The sequence below is a fragment of the Herpailurus yagouaroundi genome, unplaced genomic scaffold (assembly GCF_014898765.1).
Source record: "Herpailurus yagouaroundi ecotype Mexico unplaced genomic scaffold, PumYag 141, whole genome shotgun sequence".
Lineage (NCBI taxonomy): Eukaryota > Metazoa > Chordata > Mammalia > Carnivora > Felidae > Herpailurus > Herpailurus yagouaroundi.
In genome coordinates this window covers 27,182,346-27,206,969 of record NW_024412396.1, presented here as the reverse complement: position 1 = coordinate 27,206,969, position 24,624 = coordinate 27,182,346, and the positions used below count along the sequence as shown (strand labels likewise).

The 24,624-nt window shown below is 39.5% G+C and overlaps 3 protein-coding genes across 7 annotated transcripts in view; 2 read left to right on the top strand and 1 right to left on the bottom strand.

The window, feature by feature from the left end:
• The window catches only part of CDKL1 (cyclin dependent kinase like 1), a 59,270-nt gene extending 56,306 nt beyond the window's left edge, over nt 1-2,964 (top strand). The window contains exon 9 of the mRNA XM_040477088.1: nt 854-2,964. Coding sequence (XP_040333022.1) covers nt 854-961 — 108 coding nt within the window. The 3' untranslated portion in view covers nt 962-2,964. The remainder of the gene's footprint in view (nt 1-853) is intronic.
• Nucleotides 2,965-2,967: 3 nt separating this feature from the next.
• Nucleotides 2,968-14,527, bottom strand: DMAC2L (distal membrane arm assembly component 2 like). Of its 2 annotated transcripts, none has more exons than XM_040477091.1 (5): nt 14,422-14,527; nt 7,963-8,074; nt 6,414-6,622; nt 5,442-5,613; nt 2,968-4,148 (listed from the first exon to the last, which is right to left on the bottom strand). In XM_040477091.1, exons 2-5 carry the CDS (start codon nt 8,067-8,069, stop codon nt 4,034-4,036), a joined length of 603 nt encoding a protein of 200 aa, XP_040333025.1. In that variant the 5' UTR covers nt 8,070-8,074; nt 14,422-14,527; the 3' UTR covers nt 2,968-4,033. The 2 variants fall into 2 exon arrangements, with proteins under 2 accessions (XP_040333025.1, XP_040333023.1); XM_040477089.1 differs by lacking the exon at nt 14,422-14,527 and adding an exon at nt 11,157-11,292.
• Nucleotides 14,528-14,559: 32 nt separating this feature from the next.
• The window catches only part of L2HGDH (L-2-hydroxyglutarate dehydrogenase), a 44,483-nt gene continuing 34,418 nt past the window's right edge, over nt 14,560-24,624 (top strand). For 2 of the 4 annotated variants that reach the window (XM_040477087.1, XM_040477084.1), the window contains exons 1-3: nt 14,563-14,803; nt 18,467-18,582; nt 19,313-19,464. In XM_040477087.1, the coding sequence (XP_040333021.1) occupies nt 14,664-14,803; nt 18,467-18,582; nt 19,313-19,464 (408 nt within the window). In that variant the 5' untranslated portion in view covers nt 14,563-14,663. Of the gene's footprint in view, nt 14,804-18,466; nt 18,583-19,312; nt 19,465-24,624 lie in introns of all 4 variants that reach the window. The other 2 variants (XM_040477086.1, XM_040477085.1) reach the window with 2 other exon arrangements.

Below are 24,624 nucleotides of genomic sequence, written 5' to 3'. Positions count from 1 at the left end.
TTGGGATTCTCTCTCTCCCTCTCTCTCTGCCCCTCCCCCGCTCACCCATGGTCTCTCTCTCTCTCTCTCAAAATAAATAAATAGACATAAAAAAAAGTAACCACTGTTCAGATACCTAAGGCCATGTAGTACATCTGTTATTTGTATGTTCTCCTTACTTTCATTTGACATTGACAATAAATTCAAACATTTTCTGGGAGCATGAAGGGAATAGTTTTGCCTTTTTAACTAAGGAGTAAGGGGGCAAATTGTTTAAGTGCTCCAGACACCAGTTTTCTTGGCTCTAAGATCACACATTGGCTTAAATGATCCCAAAGGTCCCAGCAAGCTCTTAACTCCTGTAAATCTATGTGGTTTTTTCCTAATGTTAATATGTAGATTTTTCCTTCTTTTTCATATTCTCTAAATTTTCTCAAATGTGCAATGTTTTGCTTTTTAATATAAAAGAAATCTTTAGGGGCGCCTGGGTGGCTCAGTCGGTTAAGTGTTAGACTTCAGCTCGGGTCATGATCTCACTGCCCAAGAGTTTGAGCCCCGCGTCGGGCTCTGTGCTGACAGCTCAGAGTCTGGAGCCTGTTTTGGATTCTGTGTCTCCCCCTCTCTCTGCCCCTCCCATGCTCATGCTCATGCTCTGTCTCTCAATAATAAATAAATGTTAAAAAAAATTTTTTTAAAGAAATCTTTAAAAGGAAAAAGAACAAATTGAAACATTTTGCCTTCACTCAGAACCTGGGATTCTGTGCAGAAAAAGCATTTCCATGCTGAAAAATGGACTTTACCTCTTTTGTGATATGTTATCAATAACAAAAAGAGTGTGTGGTGTTGAACCTGATCCTGTGTTTTGTATTTTCAGCTGCAGTACCTACCCCAGCTGACTAGCAGCAGCTTCCTTCCAGCTTTGGATAATAAGAAGTACTACTGTAACTTGAAGAAACTCAACTCCCGTTTTCCAAACATTTAAGGAGCTTGAAGATGAATGATGACAAAGGAACCGAACTTACAAACTTGCTTGAAAATAATCATAATGCTTTAAGAACATCAGGAGAAAACCTAAGTAATAGCCTGGGGGAGGCCAGCTGGCAGAATCGGAAGGGGAATTAGGGAGGCAGCCTTCTTCCATGCTTCCTGATGGTGACTAGAACAGAAAGGAAAAAACTTGTTTGGATTTTCACTTGCATTTTTGTTGTATCTAAGTAGCTGAGTTTATTGACAGAAATACAAATTGTAGCTACTGCTCATACATCTGGCAAGATTAGAGATGTGATAAAGATTTATGCTTCAACTGTACTATATGCAGCAAGAAAAATGGATTACAAAACACCCATAGTACTTCTTGCATCTCTTTCACATGGAGTCCTATCCCCTGCCTTTTAGTTCCTGAAATCAAAATGTTTAAAATCCCATTTCCTGCTTGCTCTATTTCTTGATTTTCCTATTTTAAAACGTTTTTGGAATATTGAAGAGTTGCTTAATATTTTTAAAAATCATGGATTATCATAAAATTACAAATTTAATGATATTTCTAGACATTTCTTACATATGCTTTGGTCTTTACCTTTAGTAATGGATGCATCTTAGTCATTTTTGCAGGCAAGATGGGTTTATATAACCCATCCACAGGTTACCCAATTCCCCATGCAAACAGTGGTGTGAAGGCTGGCGGCAGACCAAGGCGATCAAGAGGTAGAACGAGCCCTGCAGGCTTCCTGGGAACTGAGCCTCTCAGCCAGAGAGTAATTATTCTTCATTCTCTCCAGCTCAGCCTCAGACTTGGAGACAGATCTATGGGCAGGACTATCTACAGTAATCTGGGATTTGGAAGAAATTGCTTGAGTTTTTACTTGGATCATGAAAGACGTGAGGTTGTAAACTCCTATTTTTCCTGAAATACTTTTTTATGCTATCTGTATGTATATGTGTATACATATGCATATGTGTCTGTACACATATAAGTGTGTGTATACATATACTATGCTAAGAACTGATAAAAATAATAACAGAGTAGTCCAAATTGATACTGAAGATTCCTAGCTTTGTATTGTGAGACTTGAAATGATGACCTATAATTAGCTTTGACGCGGGCTACCACTCTTCAAAAAGCTTCATCACTCCTGTCCCCTGAACACAGGGTAAAATGAAGCTCACGTCTGTTTCTTATAGCTGACTGCCAGTTTTGGCTGATGGGCTGCTGCTGTGTCCTAGTCATTCTCAGCCATAGTTTTAGATGTTGTATTTTACGGTATCTTCAGAACATTTCTTCTGTACTCTTACTAGTTTACTGCTATAGTAACTTCCTTCATGACAGCATATGACTTTATTCTTTACTGCTAAGTAACTCACCAAATTTAGGCATCTGTTCAATAATTTTGGCCACTCCAGCCAGGTTAATGATATTCTAAGGCTTCCTGATGTATGTGGCTTCTTGCAAGGAGCTGACAGTGGGTTAAATACTAGTCTCGGCATTATCTGATTCTTCTTATGTGGCTTTGATTCAAATGGCAAGGAAGGACAGCCCACTTCTGTGAAGAGTTTACATTTTGTGTTTTTCTTTTTAACCCAAAACAATGTACTTGACGAGGCAGATGATTATAACTGCCTAATTTATCCAATAGTTTTATAGAAAACCATTTAGAATACAAAAGTAGTTGCAGACTAAATTGTGGTGAATCAGTTGCCTCACCACACAGTAAGCAAACAAATCTGAGATGGAAGCATTCGTTTTTTTCTAATGAGTTCTAAATGTGCACTAATGCTTAATTCAACCATATCTGTAATCATTCATTCAGCATGGAGTCACTATTGTTTCACATAAGACTGTTTTACAACCTAGTCTTTTTAATTTGTTATTTTCTGATTTTGTAAATGACAGTGGCAATTATTCGTAAATAGTATGTCATTTGTGGTATGTGCTATTTACATAAGCTGGTTTCTAAACACAATTAAAATCCACTTTTTCTACCCCAATGCTGCATCATACAGTGTTTATTTTAAAATTATCTCCAGCTAAGGTTCTATTCAAGACCGTATAGTTTATGTTCAAGAACCAGACATACAGAAATCTACAGACAAGTTGGCCTATAATTAACAATAATAGAACCAGGGCCATTTCAAGCAGGTAAAATTAAAGATCTGTTTTTACCTATTTGTGATATTCTTTATCACTGCTTTCTAGATATAAATTGAATTTTGTGTTTATACTTCTTTTTGATGTCCCTTGAAGTCATAGGAAGCAGTACCCAACATATATGGGGAAATTTAAATTAGTTTCTAGCTGGCATGTCAAAATTTTTGGTTTAAAGCAGTATGTTAATTTAAGCAAAAAGTATGGTCTTCATGATTATTTCCTTTGTTCTACTGCAGTTGCAAAACTATTTGAATTCAGCCAAATATTTATGTCTAGTTTTAATAAAACACCCGACTAAGCTTACAAAATAGACAAATTAGCCAGAAACTATTCATTCAGAGAAAGGTGTAGGTTATAAAGAACAAAGGAATGTAGGGTCATGAGAAATGAATGCAAATCCTGGGAAGCAATATGGATGCCTCAACAACCAATGACTGCCTTTCATAATTCATCAATGAATCTGAAACTTAGCTTTCAGTTTTTCATAACTATACATTTATAGTAACATGCTTCAATAGCTTTAAAGTAAAATGTAACATTAACATAAATTACTGATAAAATACAATAAAGAATATCTGTGTTGCACATTTAAATCACTTTAAAGAACTCTGTCAGTATCTACATACTGTACAGATTTCTATATAAAATGAGGAACATATTAGAATTAAACTGCTACCTTGTTTCCATTTTTCCTAAAAGGATTTAATGTACATATATTTTTACTTCCAACTTAGTAACTTCAGTGAGTCATGTCTGAATATTTTCTACATGATGGGCTCTGCTTCTGAAATGTCATGACTGAATATCCTTAGGGTCTGTTGATTATTATATAATATTTATGATGTTTAGGATCAACAATTTCAAATGATACTTTATATTGAAATACGATACTTCTTAAATATGATTATTTTACTTCAAGTCTAATTTTAGTTCCAGAGAAGGCAGTGCTGTCTTAAAGGCTCGGGTAAGGTTTTCTTTTTCTCTTACTCCAGGAAGATCACTTAACAATAAATATTTCAGGTTTCTGCAAAAAGAGAAGGAAAAAAAAGCTACTTTGGTTTTGCCTTTACTCTTATAGCATGAACAATAAACTGTATTCACTGGCCTAAAAAACATTGCACATAGAATGTGTTTATATTACACTATACTTTCAAAATGACTTTTAGAACAGTAGTGTTAAGAGTGCTATTTTAAATGAAATTCATTCTAGGAGCTAAGCCAGACTTTGGAAAGTTGAGTTGTTCTGAATTATATCAGTAATTCTAGCTGAATCTTTCCAAATACAGTATATGTATTATGCCATAGAACTCCTTTGCATGTGAAACACTAAATATGAATCTTAATCCAGACAAGAAAAAAAAATGGGAAAGTTCTTAAAAGAACTTCATTAAAAGATGAAGCTTCAAACCTTCAACTAATATAAGAGACAGTCTACTACTTTTGGTTCTGATGCTTAAAATTTCTCTACTAAAAAAAAAAAATAAACTTAAAAGTGGGGGTGGGGGAACCTAGCTGACTCAGTCAGTAGAGCGTTGAGACTCTTGATCTTGGGGTCGTGGGTCTGAGCCTCAGGGTGGGTACAGAGATTACTAAAAAAAATTAACTTAAAATTTCTCAAACTTTCTGTGATACTGAGGTTATTGTCAGAACATCAGGAAAAATTCTTCGAAAGATGGACAGGAAGGATAATGGCAAATGCCCATTGATGGCCTATTGTAGCAGTCACCATGCTAGATGCTTGATGTACATTTACTTTTTAAAGAAGATGCCCCCTTAAAAATGCAATAAAACAATGTATTAAGGTTGATAATTTTAACTGTTTTATTTTGGAAGAAAGTTAAGTCATTTTCTTATATTTTTCTGAATTTAAAAAAAAGGCTCCACCTCTTAATTGTTTTAAATTCTAATTATTCAGGGAACCTGTCTGGCTCAGTTGGTAGAGCATGCAACTCTTGACCTTGGGGTTATGAGTTGGAGCCCCATGTTATGGGTAGAGTTTACTTAAAGTTTTTTAAAATTTAAATTCTAATTATTCACTTTTTTTTTTTAATTTTTTTTTTCAACGTTTATTTATTTTTGGGACAGAGAGAGACAGAGCATGAATGGGGGAGGGGCAGAGAGAGAGGGAGACACAGAATCGGAAACAGGCTCCAGGCTCTGAGCCATCAGCCCAGAGCCTGACGCGGGGCTCGAACTCACGGACCACGAGATCGTGACCTGGCTCAAGTCGGACGCTTAACCGACTGCGCCACCCAGGCGCCCCCTAATTATTCACTTTTAACATTATCAAGTTTCCATTTTGGCACTGACCACCTACCTTAAGTGATATAAAGCAATGATGCCTTTGTCTGTGACATTCCCACATGAAATTATTTCCATTTCCAATACGCTCTTTTGTAAATTTTCAAGTTTACCAAGTTTCTCCAAACAGTCATCCTCGATATAATGACACTTGCATAGCCTTATTTTTTCAACATGCTGTAGGCCCTCTAGGAGATAAAAGATACATTTTAAGAATCTGCTTTACCATTAAGATAACCAACTATCCTAGTTTGCCTAGGACTATTCTGGTTTTAGGATTGGAAATCCTATGTCCTCAGAAACCTCTCAGTCCCCAGGAAAACTTGGATGATTAGTCACCCTATTAACCATACAAACTATTCACTATATAATATAGGTCCATTCTGTAATCAGATGCCCATGTACTGGAGGAAAGAAGGGCCCACACCAGCAAAAGCTGTATGTGTACAATTATTCTCACATTATTGAGGGTTTCTCAAATGACAGAAATTTGACAGTTTGATAAACCAGGCCTTGAATTTTAAACCAATAAGCACAAAATAAAGGCATGTAGAGATCAGCTTAGTGGAAGGAGAGAGGAGAGAAAGGTGTTTGTAATATCTATTTAAATTTTTTTTTTCAACGTTTATTTATTTTTGGGACAGAGAGAGACAGAGCATGAACGGGGGAGGGGCAGAGAGAGAGGGAGACACAGAATCGGAAACAGGCTCCAGGCTCTGAGCCATCAGCCCAGAGCCTGACACGGGGCTCGAACTCACGGACAGCGAGATCGTGACCTGGCTCAAGTCGGACGCTTAACCGACTGCGCCACCCAGGCGCCCCAGTAATATCTATTTAATTTAAAAAATCATACACAGGAAAAAACAAGCTGGATTGTACTGACAAGGGCAAAAAAGGACACACCTCTGACTGTAACAGTGAATCAACTGCAACAAAATGTCACTGCAAAGCACCTCCGTTTCCCATAAGCAAATGACAGGGTAGTTACCCATGTAATCAAATCCAATGCTCATGATACAAGAGTCGGTGGCATCAATTGCCTGAATCTTGTACTTGTCCAGAGGTCCTGTGGGGAGGTGGTTGTAGTCCTTCTGCCACCTCTCCTGGCCGTGGTAGCGCACCATGGCCCCACAGCGCAGCAGCCACTCCGATGCTGCCCTATCGGGTCCCACATCCCTGATGCGTTCATAATCCACTCTGTCGGCAAAGAACAAAAATAGTTCGTTTTTAGTATAATCGCTAGCTGCTTAATGGCAGTCCGTCAACGTAAATACAGTACAGCAACAACTTTTCCTTTCAAATGACTGAGAGGGAGGGAAGTATACTCGTGAGAGTCATGTAAAAAAACATGAGGGCTCTTCCGGCTCCCTTTTTTGTTTTTCTTTTGTTCCCAAGTGAACTCTGTCTAGGCCTATTGTTTGTATATGAGTTTATCAGGCAGACATGTACCTTCATTGATTCACATGTAGCACAGTGCTTGACACCAGGAGGTACTCGGTAACTACGTGTTGAATGAACGACTATACTGGGTTATTGTTGTTTTTTTTTTTAATGATAAAAGATAAAATGGAATAATTTCAAATCTGTTCAAATTAATGTCACTAATTTTTAATTATTTAATTTTTACATTTGCCTTTCTCGCTAGTTGGTGGTATTAAAGCTGTATTAAGCAACAAACAGATGAGTTTCATTAGTTTCAAAATGATATTTCGTTTTTTTAAATCTTTAAATGTTTATTTTAGGGGCGCCTGGGTGGCGCAGTCGGTTGAGCGTCCGACTTCAGCCAGGTCACGATCTCGCGGTCCGTGAGTTCGAGCCCCGCGTCAGGCTCTGGGCTGATGGCTCAGAGCCTGGAGCCTGTTTCCGATTCTGTGTCTCCCTCTCTCTCTGCCCCTCCCCCGTTCATGCTCTGTCTCTCTCTATCCCAAAAATAAAGAAACATTGAAAAAAAAAATTTAAATGTTTATTTTAATACAGGGAGAGAGAGAGAAAGAGACAGCAAGTGGGGTAGGGACAGAGAGCAAGGGAGAGACAGAATCCCAAGCAGGCTCCACACTGACAGTGGAGCCCGACACAGGCTTGAACTCACAAACAATGAGATCATGACCTGAGCTGATATCAAGAGTCAGACGCTTAGCTGACTGAGCCACTCAGGCACCCCTCAAAATGACATTTCAAAGCATGCCACCCACTTTTTAAAAAACTTGAGTCCCCATGGTAGTATTTAAAAGGCTAACTACATCCCTTAAGATTCCTTTCATTTTAGAAAACTTGAATGGTATGGAAAGGACAAATAACAAAAATCACTGAAATCTTGACTGGAACCCAATTAGTTAATATTTTATATTAGTAATGTTAATATTTTCTGGTCTTTATTCAATGTTTGTATGTATGTTTTGTTATTAAACAAAATTAGGATCATATTGCACAAACTGTACAAAAAAAAGATATTTGACATACAAGAAATAACCAAATTAGCTACTGGAATCTCATCAGCTATAATAATTACCATATTTCTTCACCTTAGAGTAACTTACTTATTAAACACTGCATTCAACCAGCCCCAGAAGTATCTGCAGTCACATGACCATGGGAGTTTCTTTAAGCCACACAACTGCTGGGAAATTTTTCCAAACAGCATCATTTGATCTAGACACACAAAACAGTATTCGTATTAGGTTATCAGCTGGCAATCAGAGTCCCAAACACACAGTAACTTGCTTTACAACTTCAAAGTCAATGCTCTTGTGCCAATGAAGTTGATGAGTCATTTGCCACCCAAAGTTATTGAACAAGTCACTCCTGTCTCTGTTTCCTGGTTTCTTTGCTGCAAAAAAAAAAAAAACAATAGAGAGGCTGGATTGGATGGTCTGGAAGGTTCCTTCCAGCCTTGATATTAAGTTTCATTCTTCAACTTTGGGTTGGAGTCTGCCTGCAGTGTCGCCACCTGATGACCATTCAGGCAGTCCACCTACACATTTGCTGAAACCAGCTACTCCCAATCTACATTTCCAGTATCAAAATGACAAACTAAAATCACCTGGGGAGCAATGTGTCGAGGTTAAGACGCTTATATTCAGGAAGGGAGAGGCGCCGTGAAAACAGACCTTTCTAAGACAAGGTTGCAAGTAGTATCACCAGAATAGTGCAAACAAAGGCAAGGGCAGCTAGGACAGACTGGGCAAGTAACTTCACCTCTGTGACCCTTGTTTTTCTCACTTGTAAAATCAGATGATTTGCTCAGGTGATTTCCACCTGTAAAAATCTATGAGCATGAGTTGAGAAAGTGATTTCTGAACTGAGTCTCAATCTGATTTAATTCAGTTCAAGTTTCTCTAAGAGTGTGCTAAGTCAGAGGAAAACAAAGATAAATGAAGTGTGGTTTCTGCCTTTGGATTGCTGAAAACTTACTGTGGGGTGAAGTGAGCTAAAACAAGTTATCAAGTCGTTAAAATAAATGATAGAACCTGAAAATTCCTTAAAGAGGTAAAATAAGAATAGACCAGGATTTCAACAGGCAAAATGCCAGGAGAAGGTATGTCAGGTGATTAGCTGAGGCAGAAATAGTTAAGGCATGCTGTAGCTCAGTTTGGTTAGCACATGGGGATCATGAGAAGAGGAGGCAGACAGTTTACACAGTCACATCAGGAAGGGTCTCGCCTGATCAGCCAGGGAATTTGGATTATCTTCCACAGGCAGTTGGGAGTCACTGAGGTTTTAGCAAAGAGCACTGGCATGTTAGAGCTATGCTTCAGAATGTTATTTGGACAACATCAAGACTGAGGGTCAATAGAAAAAAACAAAGAAACAGCTAACAAGGGCTTCAACTGCGCATAGCCATGGGAAAGGACCAAATGGGGAAAGAATGGGAACGACATTACAGAGTGGATTCCACATCTCAGTGAGATGTTCTGGCAAGGGCCAGAATAGTTGAAGATGACATTAAGTTTTGGTCTTGGGTCACTGGTTGGATGGTGATGCCATGAATAGAAATCAGTGTCAGGAGAACCAGCTGTAGGTTTCTCCCACCCCCATCCCCAGCTTTTCATATCCTAACTATGAAGTGTTAGCAGAACTTCTAAGTGGAGATAACCAACAAATTATTAGAGTGATTCACAAAATGGGAGAACTGGAATGAACTTAGACCACCTAAACCATTTAGAGATGAGGAAACAGGCCCTCATATTAAGTAACTTGCTGACACCCTAAATCCCTTCTGGAACAAGGTGGAGATTTAATAACTGCATATGTTTAAAAAAACTTACTCAATGTTTCATGGCTAATTGGTGGTAGCACGGAGACCTGAACCGAGTGCTCTCTCCTACCAGTCCAGAGCTTTTCCCTCAATGGATGGTACTAGAACTTGGGAATAAGAAGACTAGAAAGAGGCCTGAGTGGGAACCACCCTAGAACTGAGAAGTGACTGCAGATGCTGAGGCTATAGAACAGTGAGAGATGAGGTCTGAGGACAGAATCCGGGATCACCTCTATTCTTCATTTCTTTTCTACCATCATCTGCCTTCATCACCGCAAACCTCCCACCTGCTATCACTATCTCATTCTCAGCCCTTTCCAACTTTTTGTTAAAGCTCTCTCCACCTGTGCCCACCTCTGATAACTCAACTGGCTGCCAATCTCATTAATCTGGGCTTTCTGGCTTCAACTTAGGCTGTCCTATTTCCTGTCCCTCCCCGCTCTCCATCCCGATCCTGTCTGTGGAAATCTTACCCAGCCTCATATCTACCCATCCATTCATTCATTCACTCAGTAAGTATTTATTGAATGTCTGCTATACTTAGTGCCAGAGATACAATGGTAAGATTAAAAAACAACAAAGGAGAGACAGAGAAAGACAAGGTTCTTTATCCTCATAGAATATATACTCTAATGAAGACAACATAAAAACAAATAAATAACATGCAATATGTCTAAACAGAGGTATTAACAAGTTCTGTGAAACACAAGAGGAGGGAGGGAAGGGAAGACACTAGAGGTGTCTTTTGAGAGGGTCTTAAAGGATAATTAAGAGTTTCCAGTTAGGCAGACAAAAAGAAAAGTGTGCAGAGGAAAAAGGAGAGCAAGGATTACATCTTATTCATTTCCATTTTTCTTAAGACCTAGCACATTCCCATCCACCAAATGCAAGAGTTTAATAGATATTTACTAATTAGTGGTCTTCAATGGTTGATAGATTTCCATAGAGAAAGGCAAACCAGAGAGACTGTTATTAAGTAAATTAGAGTAGTCTGTGAAAATTGAGTACCTTCACTTGATTCATTTTGGTTCACCTTATAATTCAGCTTAAAGGAAAGGCTAAATTTACTCCAGCTAGGATCCCTAAAAATACTAGATTATTATATTTAAAATACTTTAAACATGAACATAAAAATTTTACTTGGCAATAAAGGTAAAAAAAAAAATAATAAATTGGTAGGGTTTTACATTCTCAACTGCACCCCTGCTGATTTTAGAATTCAAGCAGTTACTTCCGGAAATGTTTTCTATAGGGAAAGAGGAGACCTCTAGTGGTGAGTTGGTGAATTTAGCTCTAATGATGGGGGGGAAAAACAAACCAGTTAACAGTAAGCTTAAAAAAAAATAGCCACTACTAAATTATTGCTTCAATAAATAATTCAGAAATTTAAAAATCATTTAAAAAAGCTCCTTCTTACTCTCATAACCTGGCTTAAAGCACATGTTTCTAAAAATTACAATTATGCTTGTTACTTACAGAAGGCTAGATCTCTAATGTTTGATTCAAAATAGGATACACACAAAATGTTTCTGAGCAGGTTTGGTTGAGAGTTCCCCTGTTTGCATAAAAAAAGTAAGTTTTTTTAAAGTGGAAGTTCTGGGGTGCTTGGCTGGTTCAGTTTGTAGAAGATGCAACTCTCGATCTCAGGGTTGTGAGTTCAATCAAGTCCCACATTGGGCATGGAGCCTACCTAAAATTAAAAAAAATTTTTAAATAAAAATAACAGTGGAAGTTTTGTTTTTATTTAGCTGGGCTATCCAAAGCGATGGCTAAGTGGCCCAAAAGACTGAACTAAAGAACTATTTCTTGAGGGTGATAAAAATGTGAAGGGGCAGATTTGGGGAGATTTTCCCCCAAATTACAACCCCACCTCACTGCAAATCACCCAATATTGATGCCAACTCTTATTCCTGAGGTGTATAGAGTCTAGTGAAAAGGAAGAGAAAAATTCATTAGGAATTGGAAACAAAGTTCCCCAACGCCATTCCTCAGCCAACATCACATGGGATCCAGTGAAGTAATGTCTTACTCGTTCTGACATAGATGGAAGATGAACTTGAACTCTCAGCTGATGGTGGTGTCATGAATACAAAATGTCACACCCAAGACATTACAGGGTGTATGAATGGAAGGTAAGCTCTTGACTTGAAATTACTTAACTGAAACAAATTAAGGTACAGTCAAACCTAGGGGAAGGTAAGCAGAAAAAAAAGTTATACAAAGAGCAGATGTGAGTTTTTTCATCTTGCTAAACAAAGAAGCATGTACTCAAAATTACATGGTGAACAAGTCACTACTTTGGGCTCAAGTGTCCCATGAAAGTTGACCATAGACATGTGTAATTCTGTATTCAACCTAGTAATAAAAATCCACTACCTCCAGTGCAAACTAAAAAATAACCATCTCTACTAAACACCTATCAGAATGGCAAAAATTAAAAACAGTGACAACACCAATTGCTGGTGATAAGAACGAGATCACTCAAAACATTGCTGGTGGGAATGTATAAAGGAACAGCCACTTTGTTTTTTGTTTTTTATTTTAGAGAGAGACCGAGGGACTGGGGGAGAGGGGCAGAGGGAAGAGAAAGAGAGAGAATCTTAAGCAGGCTCCATGCTCAGCGTGGTGGCTGACGCAGGGCTCTGTCCCACAAACCTGGGATCATGACTTGAGCCGAAACCAAGAGCCGGACGATCAACTGAGCCACCAGGTGCCCTGGTACAGCCATTTTGGAAACAGTTTGCCTGTTTTTTACAACACTAAACATTTGTTTATATGACCCAGCAATTGGACTCTTAGGCATTTATCCCAGAGAAACAAAAACAGGTTCACACAAAAAGCAGCACATTAATGTTCATAGCAGCTTTATTCCAAATAGCTAATTAGAACTCAGATGTGTTTCAATGGGTGAATAGTTAAACCTATTGTGGTATACCCATATCATGAAATACTACTCCCCAATAAGAAGGAATGAACCTTTCATACATACACTGATCCCAAGGGATTACACTAAGTAAAAAATAGCTAATTCCAAAAAATTACAGATTGGGGAAGGGGTGCCCCGAAGGAGTGAAGTTATAAAAGGGTACCCGTAGATCCCTTGTGGTGACTGAACTGTGTTGTAGCTGGACCCTGGTGGTGACACAACAATCTACACATGTGATAAAAACTAAACAGAACTAAATAGACACACAAATGTAAAGCTAGGGAAATCTGAGGAAGATCAACGGATTATGTCAATGTCAATTTCCTGGTTATGACACTGTCCTACAGATTTGCAAGATGTTTTCATGGGGGGAGAAGGGGTAAAAGGTACACAGGATCTCTACTGTTCCTTACAACTGTATGGGACTCTACAATTATCTCAAAACAAAAAACTGAATTTAAGGAATAACCATCTCATTATTATTATTTTTTCATTTGTGATGGAAAAAGCAGGTAACATTCTATGTTGTTTTCACTAACAAAGGCATTCAACTGTCCAGGAGGTAAAACCATTTGAACATAATAAAAAGTCATTTATCCAGTGCAGCTGACCCTTCAACAACATAAGGGTTAAGGGCAGTTGAAACTCTGCATAGGATTTTTGACTCCCCTCAAATTTAACTAACAGCCTACTGTTTGATTAGAAGCCTTACCAATAACATAGGTGATTAACACATATTTTGCATGTTATATGTAGTATACACTATGTTCTTATAATAAACTAGAGAAAAGAAAATCATAAGGAAAATACATTTAGAGTACTGTATTGGATTTACTGAAAAACATCTGCCTCCAAGTGGACAGGAGTTGTTCAAACCTGTGCTCTTCAAGGGTCAACTGTATTTCACTCCGCTAAACACCCTTGGGCTTTATTTCATGTAATCCACACAACAGCCCTGTGTGAGAGACACAGCTATTACTCCTAGTTCACAGAAGAGATCTGAGGCAGAGACGAAGTGACTTCCCCAGGCCACCAGACTAAACAGTTGGAACCAAATCAAAGTCCTTCCAGCAATAAAGTTTTTAACATTCTAATTTTGTTCTGTTCAGCTGTTCTGACCCTAAAAATGAAAAACTGCCGATAAGCACTGAGCACAGGCGTTAAACGGCCACGGTGAGGGCGAATCACCAAACTTCAGTCGGAAGGTCGCTTAGGGATTCCATAGCCCACCTCCTTCACTTTATAGATAAGGACACGGGGTGAAGAGACCTGTACGGAAGAGCCCCGTATTCCCAGGTCCGCACAGTGGGTTTAAATCTGTATCTCCACCCAGGATTTAAGACAAGGAAACAGACTGCCTAATGATGGCAGAGACAGAGCCATCTGGTTCTTCTAGGCGCTCGATATTTACAACACCAAGAAATGACACCGTCAGGAGCCCTACAAAAAGAAGTCCAGAAGACCGCAGGCTACCAGGCGTTGCCGCGACAAGGCCTCCGTCCGGAGCGAGAGCTAGGGCCGGACGGGCAGCGCCCCTCAGTGGGCAATTCGCCTGCGGGTGGCCAGCAATGGGCCTCCCGCAGACAGGGGCCGAGCCGGAGGCAGGGAGGCCGCTGGGCCCGCCCAAATGAGAGCTTTCACCCCAGTCACGCCCGCACTCTCTCCCAAGGCCCCGAGGACGCAGGGCCTGAGATGACAGGACGCGCGGCTCGGCGGGCTACCTTTTCAGTGAGCCCCGCAGCGGGAGAAGGAAAAGGGCAGAGCGTAACCACCACCCTACTCCCGCCTCGCGCGGGGCCTAGCTCCTCTACTCACGGCATTGGAGGAAGGGAGGGAGCGAGCGAGCGTGCCCCGCGTCTACGGCGCCGCCGGCCTGCCCTTCGCCCTCCGCCGTGCGTGTCCATTGGCTACTGGCGTCGCTCCCACGTGGGGCGAAGACACGTGCTCCATTGGCCCCTGAGTGGGAGGCGGGATTAGACAGCGCCGAGAGCCCCGCAGGGTCCGGCTCGAGGGACCACCTCTGGGGGCTGAGGGAGGACGGAGGAGGGGCGCAGGCGATGGTCCCCGCACTGCGCTATATCCGCGGTGCCTGCGGCCCGGCCCTCGGAGGTTTCCCCGGGGGGTTCTCCTCCGCAGGCCGGCCGGCGCCGGGGAGGTCCTGGCCGCTGTGCCAAGGTGGCCGCCCAGCTAGCACCCGGTGAGTAGCCGCTGGCCTGCCCTCGCCGCCTGTGCTACCGCTTCTCTCGGAGGTGCCTCTTGCTGGACCTCTGCCCCTCCTCTACTTCCCTGCCCCGGGCGTGAGTGAAGGTGAGGTCCTGTGGAGCCCTGGCTGCAACCTCGGATCCCAGGAGTTACCTGTAGGATTCACTGGTTGTGTTTGTGTGACGGATGAAAAGAATAAGGCGGTGTTGAGTGGAGCTCTAGAGCAGTTCTGGTTTTCAGTACTACCCTCCACTTCCCTTTCAATTCTTGGGTGGGTTACTTAAGCTTCTTAAAGGCTCAGTTGTGAGTAGGAGCCTAGTCTCTCCCGTAGGTGGTCGTTTTAAGGGTTAAAGGACCTATCACACTAAGCAATCAAAGAAACTGTTTATTAGCTGGCATCCCTGATGTTGCTTGGATGATTTGAAACCATTCTTAAATCAGTCAGTTCCTGGCAAACACTGCATAGAGTTGCCCTGCGAGAAGCAGTTCAGTTACTAGTCAAAACCTGCACAAGTAAGTGTCCTGTGATTTGAAGTTTGGAGGTCACATTAGAAACCACGGTCTTTCTCTGCTCTCTGTGAAGGAAATGGCTTATGCTAAGGCATTAAAGCTGGAAAGCTCTTGGATATTTTGGGAAGTAGAAGGTGGGCAAATTGAATGTGGCTGGAGCTTAGTGGAATAGAGATGGTGTGGAATGATACTGGAGACAGGCTACATCACAGCAGAGATTTGATTTGATTTTAACTACACATTGAACTTTAAAGGACTTGGGAGACTTAGAGGATTTTTAAGAAGAGGGAGTGCTTAAATGTTGAGGTTTCAAAAGTTGACTGGCTGCTGTGTGTTAATTTGGAGGATTAGAGTGGTATAGGATTTGTGATTCATAGTGGGGGTATGTAGACAGTTATTTTGGGAATGCTTTTCTTAAGGAAACAAGTTAGAGTTAGTGAGGGTTTTGTGTATACTTTTTATTTTGAAATAATTCTAGACCCACAGGAAATTGCAAAAATACAGATTTTAGGTAACCTTCAGCCAGTTTACCCCAATGATAGCGTCTTCCCTAACTATAGTACAATATCAAAACTAGGAAATTGACATTGGTATGACACAGACCGTGTTCAGATTTCATCAGTTTTTAGATGCACTCATTTGTGTGTGTGTTTCTATGCAATTTAATCATGCTGTTTTGTGTAACTGTCATCACAAAGTACACCACAAAGATATCTCTTATGTTACCAATCCCTTTATATTCACATACCATCTCTTCACCCTTCCTAACCCTTGGCAATCACTAATCTAGTCTCTAGCTGTAAAATTTTGTCATTTTGAGAAGGTTTTATAAGTAGAATTACACAGTATATAACCTTTTGAGACTGGCTTTTTTCACACAGCATAACGTCTTGGAGATTCATCCACGGTGTTGCCTATATTGACAGCAGTTTCCTGTTAGTTGTTGAGTAATATTTCATCATATGGTTGTATTACAGTTTGTTTAACCATTCACCAGTTGAAGGACATCTGAACTGTTTGTAATTTGGGGCTCTTATGAATACAGCTGCTGTGACGTTTATATACAGGTTTTTGTATGAACATCAGTTTTTATTTTTCTGAGATAAATGCCCAAGGGTGTAGTTGCTAAGACATATTTAGTTAGCACATGCTTAGTTTTTTATTTTCATTGTAGGCATGGCTTTTAATATAGGGCCATAAAAGGAATATCCACTGAGAAATACTGAGTATTGATTTATAAAAGAAGAGTACACCAGAGGTTCCCAAGGAAGTATAAAACATGAAGTCATGCACCTGGGATCCAGGTTCTGAATATTAGAATTTCCCTTACAGAAAGACTTGAGATGAGTGGAGTCCATGTTTGGGACTCAAAAAGAGACCATTATATCCTTTAAGTGGGAGATCTTCAACAATCCAAAGAATGACCTGAGGAAGAGTGGGAGATCAATGATGTGGCCCAAATTGGGTAAGATATAAGCCCAAAGATCTGTTTTTCCTATGTACGAGTGAGAACAGAACAAAGGAGGTTGTGCCAACGTCAAGGCCTAAACCAATTATCTGACTTGAGTGGAGTGTGTTATACAACGGCAAAGATAAATGTTTAGTTTTTTAAGAAACTGCTATACTCTTTTTCCAGGGTGGCTGTACTATTTCACATTCCTACCAGCAGTGTGTGAGTGATCCAGTTCTTCCTCATTCTCACCAGCATTTGGTGTTACCACTTTTTAAATTTTAGCCATTCTAAGAGGAGTGTAGTGACATCTTATTGTAGTTTTAATTTACATTTCCCTAGTCATTAATGGTAGTGAACATCTTTTCATGTGCTTATTTTCCATCTGTAGATCTATCCTCTTTGATGAAATTTGTTCTTATCTTTTGCGCATTTTCAAAATGGCTTATGTGGGAGTTCTTTATGTATTCTAGATAGGAGTCTTTTGTCAGATATGTGGCTTGCAACCAACTTGTTGGTTGTCTTCTTACCCCCTTAACAAAATGTTTTGCAGAACAAAATTTTTAATTTTGATGAAGTCCAGTTTATCAGTTTTCCTTATGTGGATCATGCTTTTGGTGTCTTCTCTTCACTTAGCCCTAGATCCCAAAGGTTTTTTCCTTTGTTTTCTTCTAAAAGTTTTATGGTGAATATTTGATGATATAATACATTTATTGTAAATTTTTAAAAATTAGAATACTGGTATTGTGTGCATGTTTTAAAGAAGCCTTTTAGAAATAACATATTGAAATATTTACAGATGCTGTTTAGGATTTGCATCAAAATAATTTAATGCAGGAGGAGGTGAAATAGATGGGATATAGAAAAAGCAAGATTAGGGGCGCCTGGGTGGCGCAGTCGGTTAAGCGTCCGACTTCAGCCAGGTCACGATCTCACGGCTTCACATAAACTCTCTCTGCCCCTCCCCCGTTCATGCTCTGTCTCTCTCTGTCCCAAAAATAAATAAACGTTGAAAAAAAAAAGAAAAAAAAAAAAAAGAAAAAGCAAGATTAGCCATATGCTTACAAAAGTAGATATGTTGGGCATGAGGTAGGTGCTAAAGGTAATCTTTTTCTGCTTCTCATTACTGAATTAGATAGACTATACATGCCCTTCCTAATCTTTGAAATGGTTGTATAATCTGGATTTATCATGGCTAAAATTGTGGCTGTAAGCCTATTTCTGGATCAGTTATTTCCCTAAGGTTTGAAATTCTCACTGGCTGTTTCCTTCTCAGTAGAAAAAAGTTCTTGCACACTGAAGACTTGAGTGTCTTGAAGGGCCTAAGTCTTAAAGACCTAATATGTTGGTTTATCCTCAAGAATACTGCACTTGAGTTTTAAATGAATAGTTGGTAGAGAAGAGTGTGATGCTTACACAGAGTAAACACTCTGCCCAGGCAGAGTGCTGTGGAGGGTGAGATTGAGAGAGGCTTGGGAACTAGTTACCCTGCCTGCTGGGTGTGGCAGCTTATATTACTGACCCAGCAATGCATATAATTCTTAAAGGCTTTTTCCTTTAAGAAGACAATATCATAAAGCCCAATAAATATTTGATTGTAATGATTACAAATTAATAGTTTGATGAAAATTATGCACACGAAATTTGATGAGATCTACTGTAAACATGCAATACTTCAAAGGTGACTTTCTCTTAAAGCTCATTTGATGTAGTCGTTATTGGTGGCGGAATTGTGGGCCTTGCCTCTGCCAGAGCACTCATCCTGCGACATCCAGCACTTTCCATTGGTGTTCTGGAAAAGGAGAAAGATTTGGGTATGTATATTACCAGTGTTGCTCTTTGGGCTTAACCTGAATACCTGCTCATTATTTCAGTTCTGCATCTTTCATGTTGAATGTCATTATTAGTACCTTAGTTTGGGTTCTTCATAAAGCAGAGCCTGGGACCAGAACTTGAGTAGAGGTGATTTATTTGAGATGTTGTTTAGGAGGCAGAAGTGAGGAGTGTGGAGAGTAAGCCTGAAAGGAAGAAAAGCCACAGGGGGGGTACATAATCAAGGTTGCAATTGTGAGCTTGATTCCTCTGGGACCTCTAAGGAGCAACATAAACATTTCCAAGGATTGTGCTCATTTTTCCATCAGCTAGTGTTTCTACTGGCTGAGGATTGCCCCTGGGGACATTGAGTTGTAATCTTCTCCCTCTCCTCTCCTGTCACATTAGAAAAGGCCGTGGGGCGGAATACCCAGAACTATAGTGGGTTTGCCAGCTGGGAGAGTTGGGTTTGTGCACCAAAGTTTGCTAGTAGTGAGGAGTGGGTTTGTGCATCAAAGTTGTAACTGAAGTGAAAGATGGCCTGAGGGGATGTGGCATGGACACCAGGGATGGCTACTAGAAGAAGTTACCAGTGTCCTGCCTATAAGAACAAACTCAGGCAGAATTTTCAATAATGTGGTCTCTACTAACTTCAACTTTTTTTGTTCCTCCACTTTGTAGCTTTTGAATACTTTGTATAGTTTCTCTTATCCTGTTTCTCTTGTCCGGTAGCTATTCACCAGACTGGACATAACAGTGGTGTCATACATAGTGGAATTTATTATAAACCTGAATCTCTAAAAGCTAAATTATGTGTACAAGGTGCAGCCCTCATCTATGAGTATTGTAAGCAAAAAGGAATTTCCTACAAGCAATGTGGTAAGGTAAGGCATTTTACTACAGCCTTGACTTACTTATAACTAGCATTTTCTTAGCAATGTTTAATGTTGAATTTAAAAAAATGGCTTTTCTATCTTTATGTAATTTTCAAAGTCTAATGTTAGAAAATAACTTTAGAGGGGCGCCTGGGTGGCGCAGTCGGTTAAGCGTCCGACTTCAGCCAGGTCACGATCTCACAGTCCGTGAGTTCGAGCCCCGCGTCAGGCTCTGGGCTGATGGCTCAGAGCCTGGAGCCTGTTTCCGATTCTGTGTCTCCCTCTCTCTCTGCCCCTCCCTCGTTCATGCTCTGTCTCTCTCTGTCCCAAAAATAAATAAACGTTGAAAAAAAAAAAATAAAAAAAAAAAAAAAGAAAATAACTTTAGAAAAAGTGGTATGACTAACTCCACGTAATTTAAAAAATAACAGTTTTATTGACATATAATTTATATACAGTATGTGATACAATTCACCCTTTATTGAAGTGTTCAATTTGGTTTTTAGTATATTCATAAAATCATGCAGCTGTCATCACTGTCTGATTTTAGAACATGTACATTACCTCAAAAAGAAACCTTTATGCATTAACAGTCATTGCCTATACCTCTCACTTCCTATTCCTACCTTTCCCCGGCTCCTGGCAACCACTAATATACTTTCTGTCTCTGTGGATTTGCCTATTCTGGAAGTTTCCTATAAATAGAATCCTACAATATGTTGTCTTTTGTGACTGGCTTCTTTTACTTAGCATAATGTTCTCAAGCTTCATTTATCTTATGGTGTGAATCAGTACTTTATTCCTTTTTATAATCCATTGCGCAGCTATACCACATTTTATTTACCTATTTATCAGTTGACGGACGTTTAGGTTGTTCCCATGTTTGACTATTATGAACACTGCTATTAGACTATTACGTATAATGCTGCTATGGACATTTATGTACACTTTTTTTGTATGGACCTGTATTTTTTTTAATATATAATTTATTGTCAAATTGGTTTCCATACAACACCCAGTGCTCATCTCAACAGGTGCACTCCTGAATGCCCATCACCCACTTTCCCCTCTCCCCCAACCCCCCATCAACCCTCAGTTTGTTCTCAGTATTTAAGAGGCTCTTATGGTTTGCCTCCTTCCCTCTCTGTAACTTTTTTTTTGTCCCCCTTCACCTCCCCCCTGGTCTTCTGTGAAGTTTCTCAGGATCCACCTATGAGTGAAAACATATGGTATCTGTCTTTTCTCTGCCTGATTTATTTCACTTAGCATAACACTCTCCAGTTCCATCCACGTTGCTACAAAAGGGCAGATTTCATTCTTTCTCAGTGCCAAGTAGTATTCCATTGTATATATAAACCACAACTTCTTAATCCGTTCATCAGTTGATGGACATTTAGGCTCTTTCATTTTGGCTATTGTTGAAAGTGCTGCTATAAACATTGGGGTACAAGTGCCCCTATGCATCAGCACTCTTGTATCCTTTGGGTAAATTTCTAGCAGTGCTATTGCTGGGTCATAGGGTAGGTGTATTTTTAATTTTTTGAGGAACCTCCACACTGTCTTCCAGAGCAGCTGTACCAGTTTGCATTCCCACTAACAGTGCAAGAGGGTTCCCGTTTCTCCACATCCTTGCCAGCATCTATAGTCTCCTGGTTTGTTCATTTTAGCCACTCTGACCAACGTGAGGTAGTATTTCAGTGTGGTTTTGATTTGTATTTCCCTGATGAGGAGTGACGTTGAGCATCTTTTCATGTGCCTGTTGGCTGTACGGACCTGTATTTTCATTTCTCTCAGATACATACCTAGGAGTGAAATTCTCAGGTCATATGGTAACTCCAAGTTTAACATGTCGAGGAACTGCCAAACTTTTTTTTAAAGTTCCACACTATTTTATTTTATTTTTAAACATTTTTAAAAATGATTTTTATTTATTTTTGAGAGACAGAGAGTATAAGTCGGGGAGAGACAGAGTACGAGCTGGGGAGAGGCAGAGAGAGAAGGAGACACAGAATCTGAGGCAGACTCCAGGTGCTGAGCTGTCAGCACAGAGCCTGATGTGGGGCTCAAACTCGTGAACCACAAGATCATGACCAGAGCTGAAGTCAGACAGTTAACCGATTGAGCCACTCACATGCCCCAAAGTTCCACACTATTTTAAATTGCCATCAGTAATGAGGATTTCCGTATCTCCACATCCTTGCCAACACCTGTTATTGTGTCTTTTAGCCATCCTAGTAGGTGTGAAGTGGTATGTCAATATGGTTTTGATTTTCATTTCCCTAGTAATTAATGGTGTTGAACATCTTTTCAACATGCTTATTGGCCATTCAGTTATCTTCTTTGGAGAAATGTCTATTCAGATCTTTTGCCCATTTAAAAATTGAGTTATTTGTCTTTATTCTTGAGCTATATGTGTTCTTTATATATTCTTGATACAGTCCCTTATCAGCTATATGATATTTGCTAAAATACTACTAAAATACTGAAATATTTTTATGTATAAAATAAAATAGTAATAATAGTAATGGTAATAATAATAGTAATGGTAATACTTTAACTGTTAACTAAGTATTTTTTCCTATTCTGTGGTTTGTTTTTTTTTTTACTTTCTTGATGATACACTTTGAAGCACAGAAGCTTTTAATTTTGATGAAGTCCAGTTACCTTTTTTCTTTTGTTGCTTATGCTTTTTGTGTCATATCTAAGAAATCATTGCCTACCCTTAGATCATGAAAAATTACTCCTACGTTTCTAAGAGTTTTATTATATCCTTAGCTTTGACATTTAGATCTATGATCACTTTTTCCCCCCAATTGAGTTGATTTAACTCCAGGTGGGACAGAATTTGAGGTAGATCAAAGATTGAAGAACAGACTTTGGCAAGATCCTGGGCTGGGTTTACTCTGACTTCAGAGCTAAGGTAGGAATGGCTGAGTGAGAAGAACTAAAGAGAAGAAGAGCCACTGTAAGATTTTTTATTTTTTATTTTTTTTAAATATTTTTTTAATGTTTTATTCATTTTTGAGACAGAGGAGACAGAGCGTGAGCAGGGGAGGGACAGAGAGAGAGAGCCAGATACAGAATCCGAAGCAGGCTCCAGGCTCTGAGCTGTCATCACAGAGCCCGACGCAGAGACACAAACCGCGAGATCATGACCTGAGCCGAAATCGGCCACTTAACCGACTGAGACACCCAGGCGCCCCAGGATTTTTTATTTTTACAAAAATGTATTCTTAAACATACAGCAGGGTCCAAGATGACACTTTATTCTAGCTGTAGGTGGCAACAGATACTGTGGCAGGTAATCCAAATGTTTAAACAAGAATGGAATTAAAGATCACCACTGCCTCAGGCCTCAGGCACAAGGAACAACTTTTTTTTTTTTGCCAGATTTCTTAATTCCAACTGTGGCCAGAAGATTGTTTCCCACAGCCTTCACTTTTAGCCCCCTGAGTTTCTTCTCTTTTTGTTTCTGCTTGAATGCCTTATCTTCCTAGTTCATTTCCTTGGCCTGCTTCTTTGGCTATTTCAGGGGCTTACCACCTTCACAGCTGGCCTCCTGCTCCTTCCCCAGACTCTGCCACCAGAAGCAGAGCCCCTTACCCCAGCCCTGTACCTATACTTACAGTATATGATCACTTTAAATTGATTTTGGCACATAGTGTGAGGAAGGGGCTCAAATTCATTCTTTTGCATGTAGCTACGCAGTTTTCTCAGTACCATTTATTGAAAAGACCGTTCTTTCTGTTGATTCTAACAATCAAAAGATTGTTTTGACACCTTTATCAAAAGTTAGTTGAGCATAAATGTAGGATGGTATATTTAGGATTCTCAATTCTATTTCATTGATGTACATCGATCTTTATGCCAATACCGTAGTATCTTGATTATTGTGGCTCTTGATTATATTTTGAAATCAGGAAGTGTGAGTCCTCTAACTTTGTCCTTTTTTCAGGATTATTTTGACTCTTCTGGGTCCTCTGCATTTCCATATGAGTTTTAGGGTTAGTCAGTTTCTCCAAAAAAGCAGCTAGAATTTTGATAGAGATTGTGTTGAATCTATAGATCAATTTGGGGAGTATTGCCATCTTAACAATATTAAATCTTGCAAACCATGAGCATGGGAATGTCTTCCCAGTCTTTTTTTAGATCTTCTTTAATTTCTTTCAACAATGTTTTGTATTTTTCAGTGTACAGGTCTTGCATTTTTTTTGCAAAATTTATTCCTTAGTATTTTATTCTTTTTGATGCTTTTGTGAGGAGAAATGTTTTCTTAATTTCATTTTGAATTATTCATTGCCAATGTATAGAATATGATTTTTTATATATTGTTCTTTTTTCTTGAAGCCTTGCTAAACTCATTATAGTTTCTTTGTGTGTGGATTCCTTAGGATTTTCTATATGCAGGATCATGCCATCTGCAAATAAGATAATTTTACTTCTTTTTCAGTTTGGATACCTTATATATATATATATATTTTTTTTTTTCTTGCCTAATTTCCCCAGGTAGGATCACAAATACAGTGTTGAATAGAAGTAGTGAAAATGGACATCCTTGTATTGTTGCTGATTAGAGAGAAAGCATTCAATCTTTCACTATTAAGTATGATGCTAGCTGTAGGTTTTCTGCAAATGCCCCTTATAAGATTGAGGGAGTTCTTTTTTATTGATAGTTTTGTTTTGTTTTGTTGTTTAAGATTTTTATTTAAAAAAAAATTTTTTTTTAACGTTTATTTTTGAGACAGAGAGAGACAGAGCATGAATGGGGGAGGGTCAGAGAGAGGGAGACACAGAATCTGAAACAGGCTTCAGGCTCTGAGCTGTCAGCACAGAGCCCGACGCAGGGCTTGAACTCACCGCGAGATCATGACCTGAGCCAAAGTCGGCCGCTTAACCGACTGAGCCACCCAGGCGCCCCTAAGATTTTTATTAAGTAGTCTCTACATCCAACATGGAGCTCAAACCCACAAGCCTGGGAACAAGAGTCGCATGCTTTACCAACTGAGCCAGCCAGGTGCCCCAAGTTTGTTAAGTGTTGTTTTGTTTTTTTTATCATGGAATGGTGTGGATTTTCTGTCTCATCTTTTCCACTTTTGTTGAGGCAATCATGTTGTTTTTATATTCTATTAATATGGTATATTACATTAATTGACTTTTGGATGTTAAATT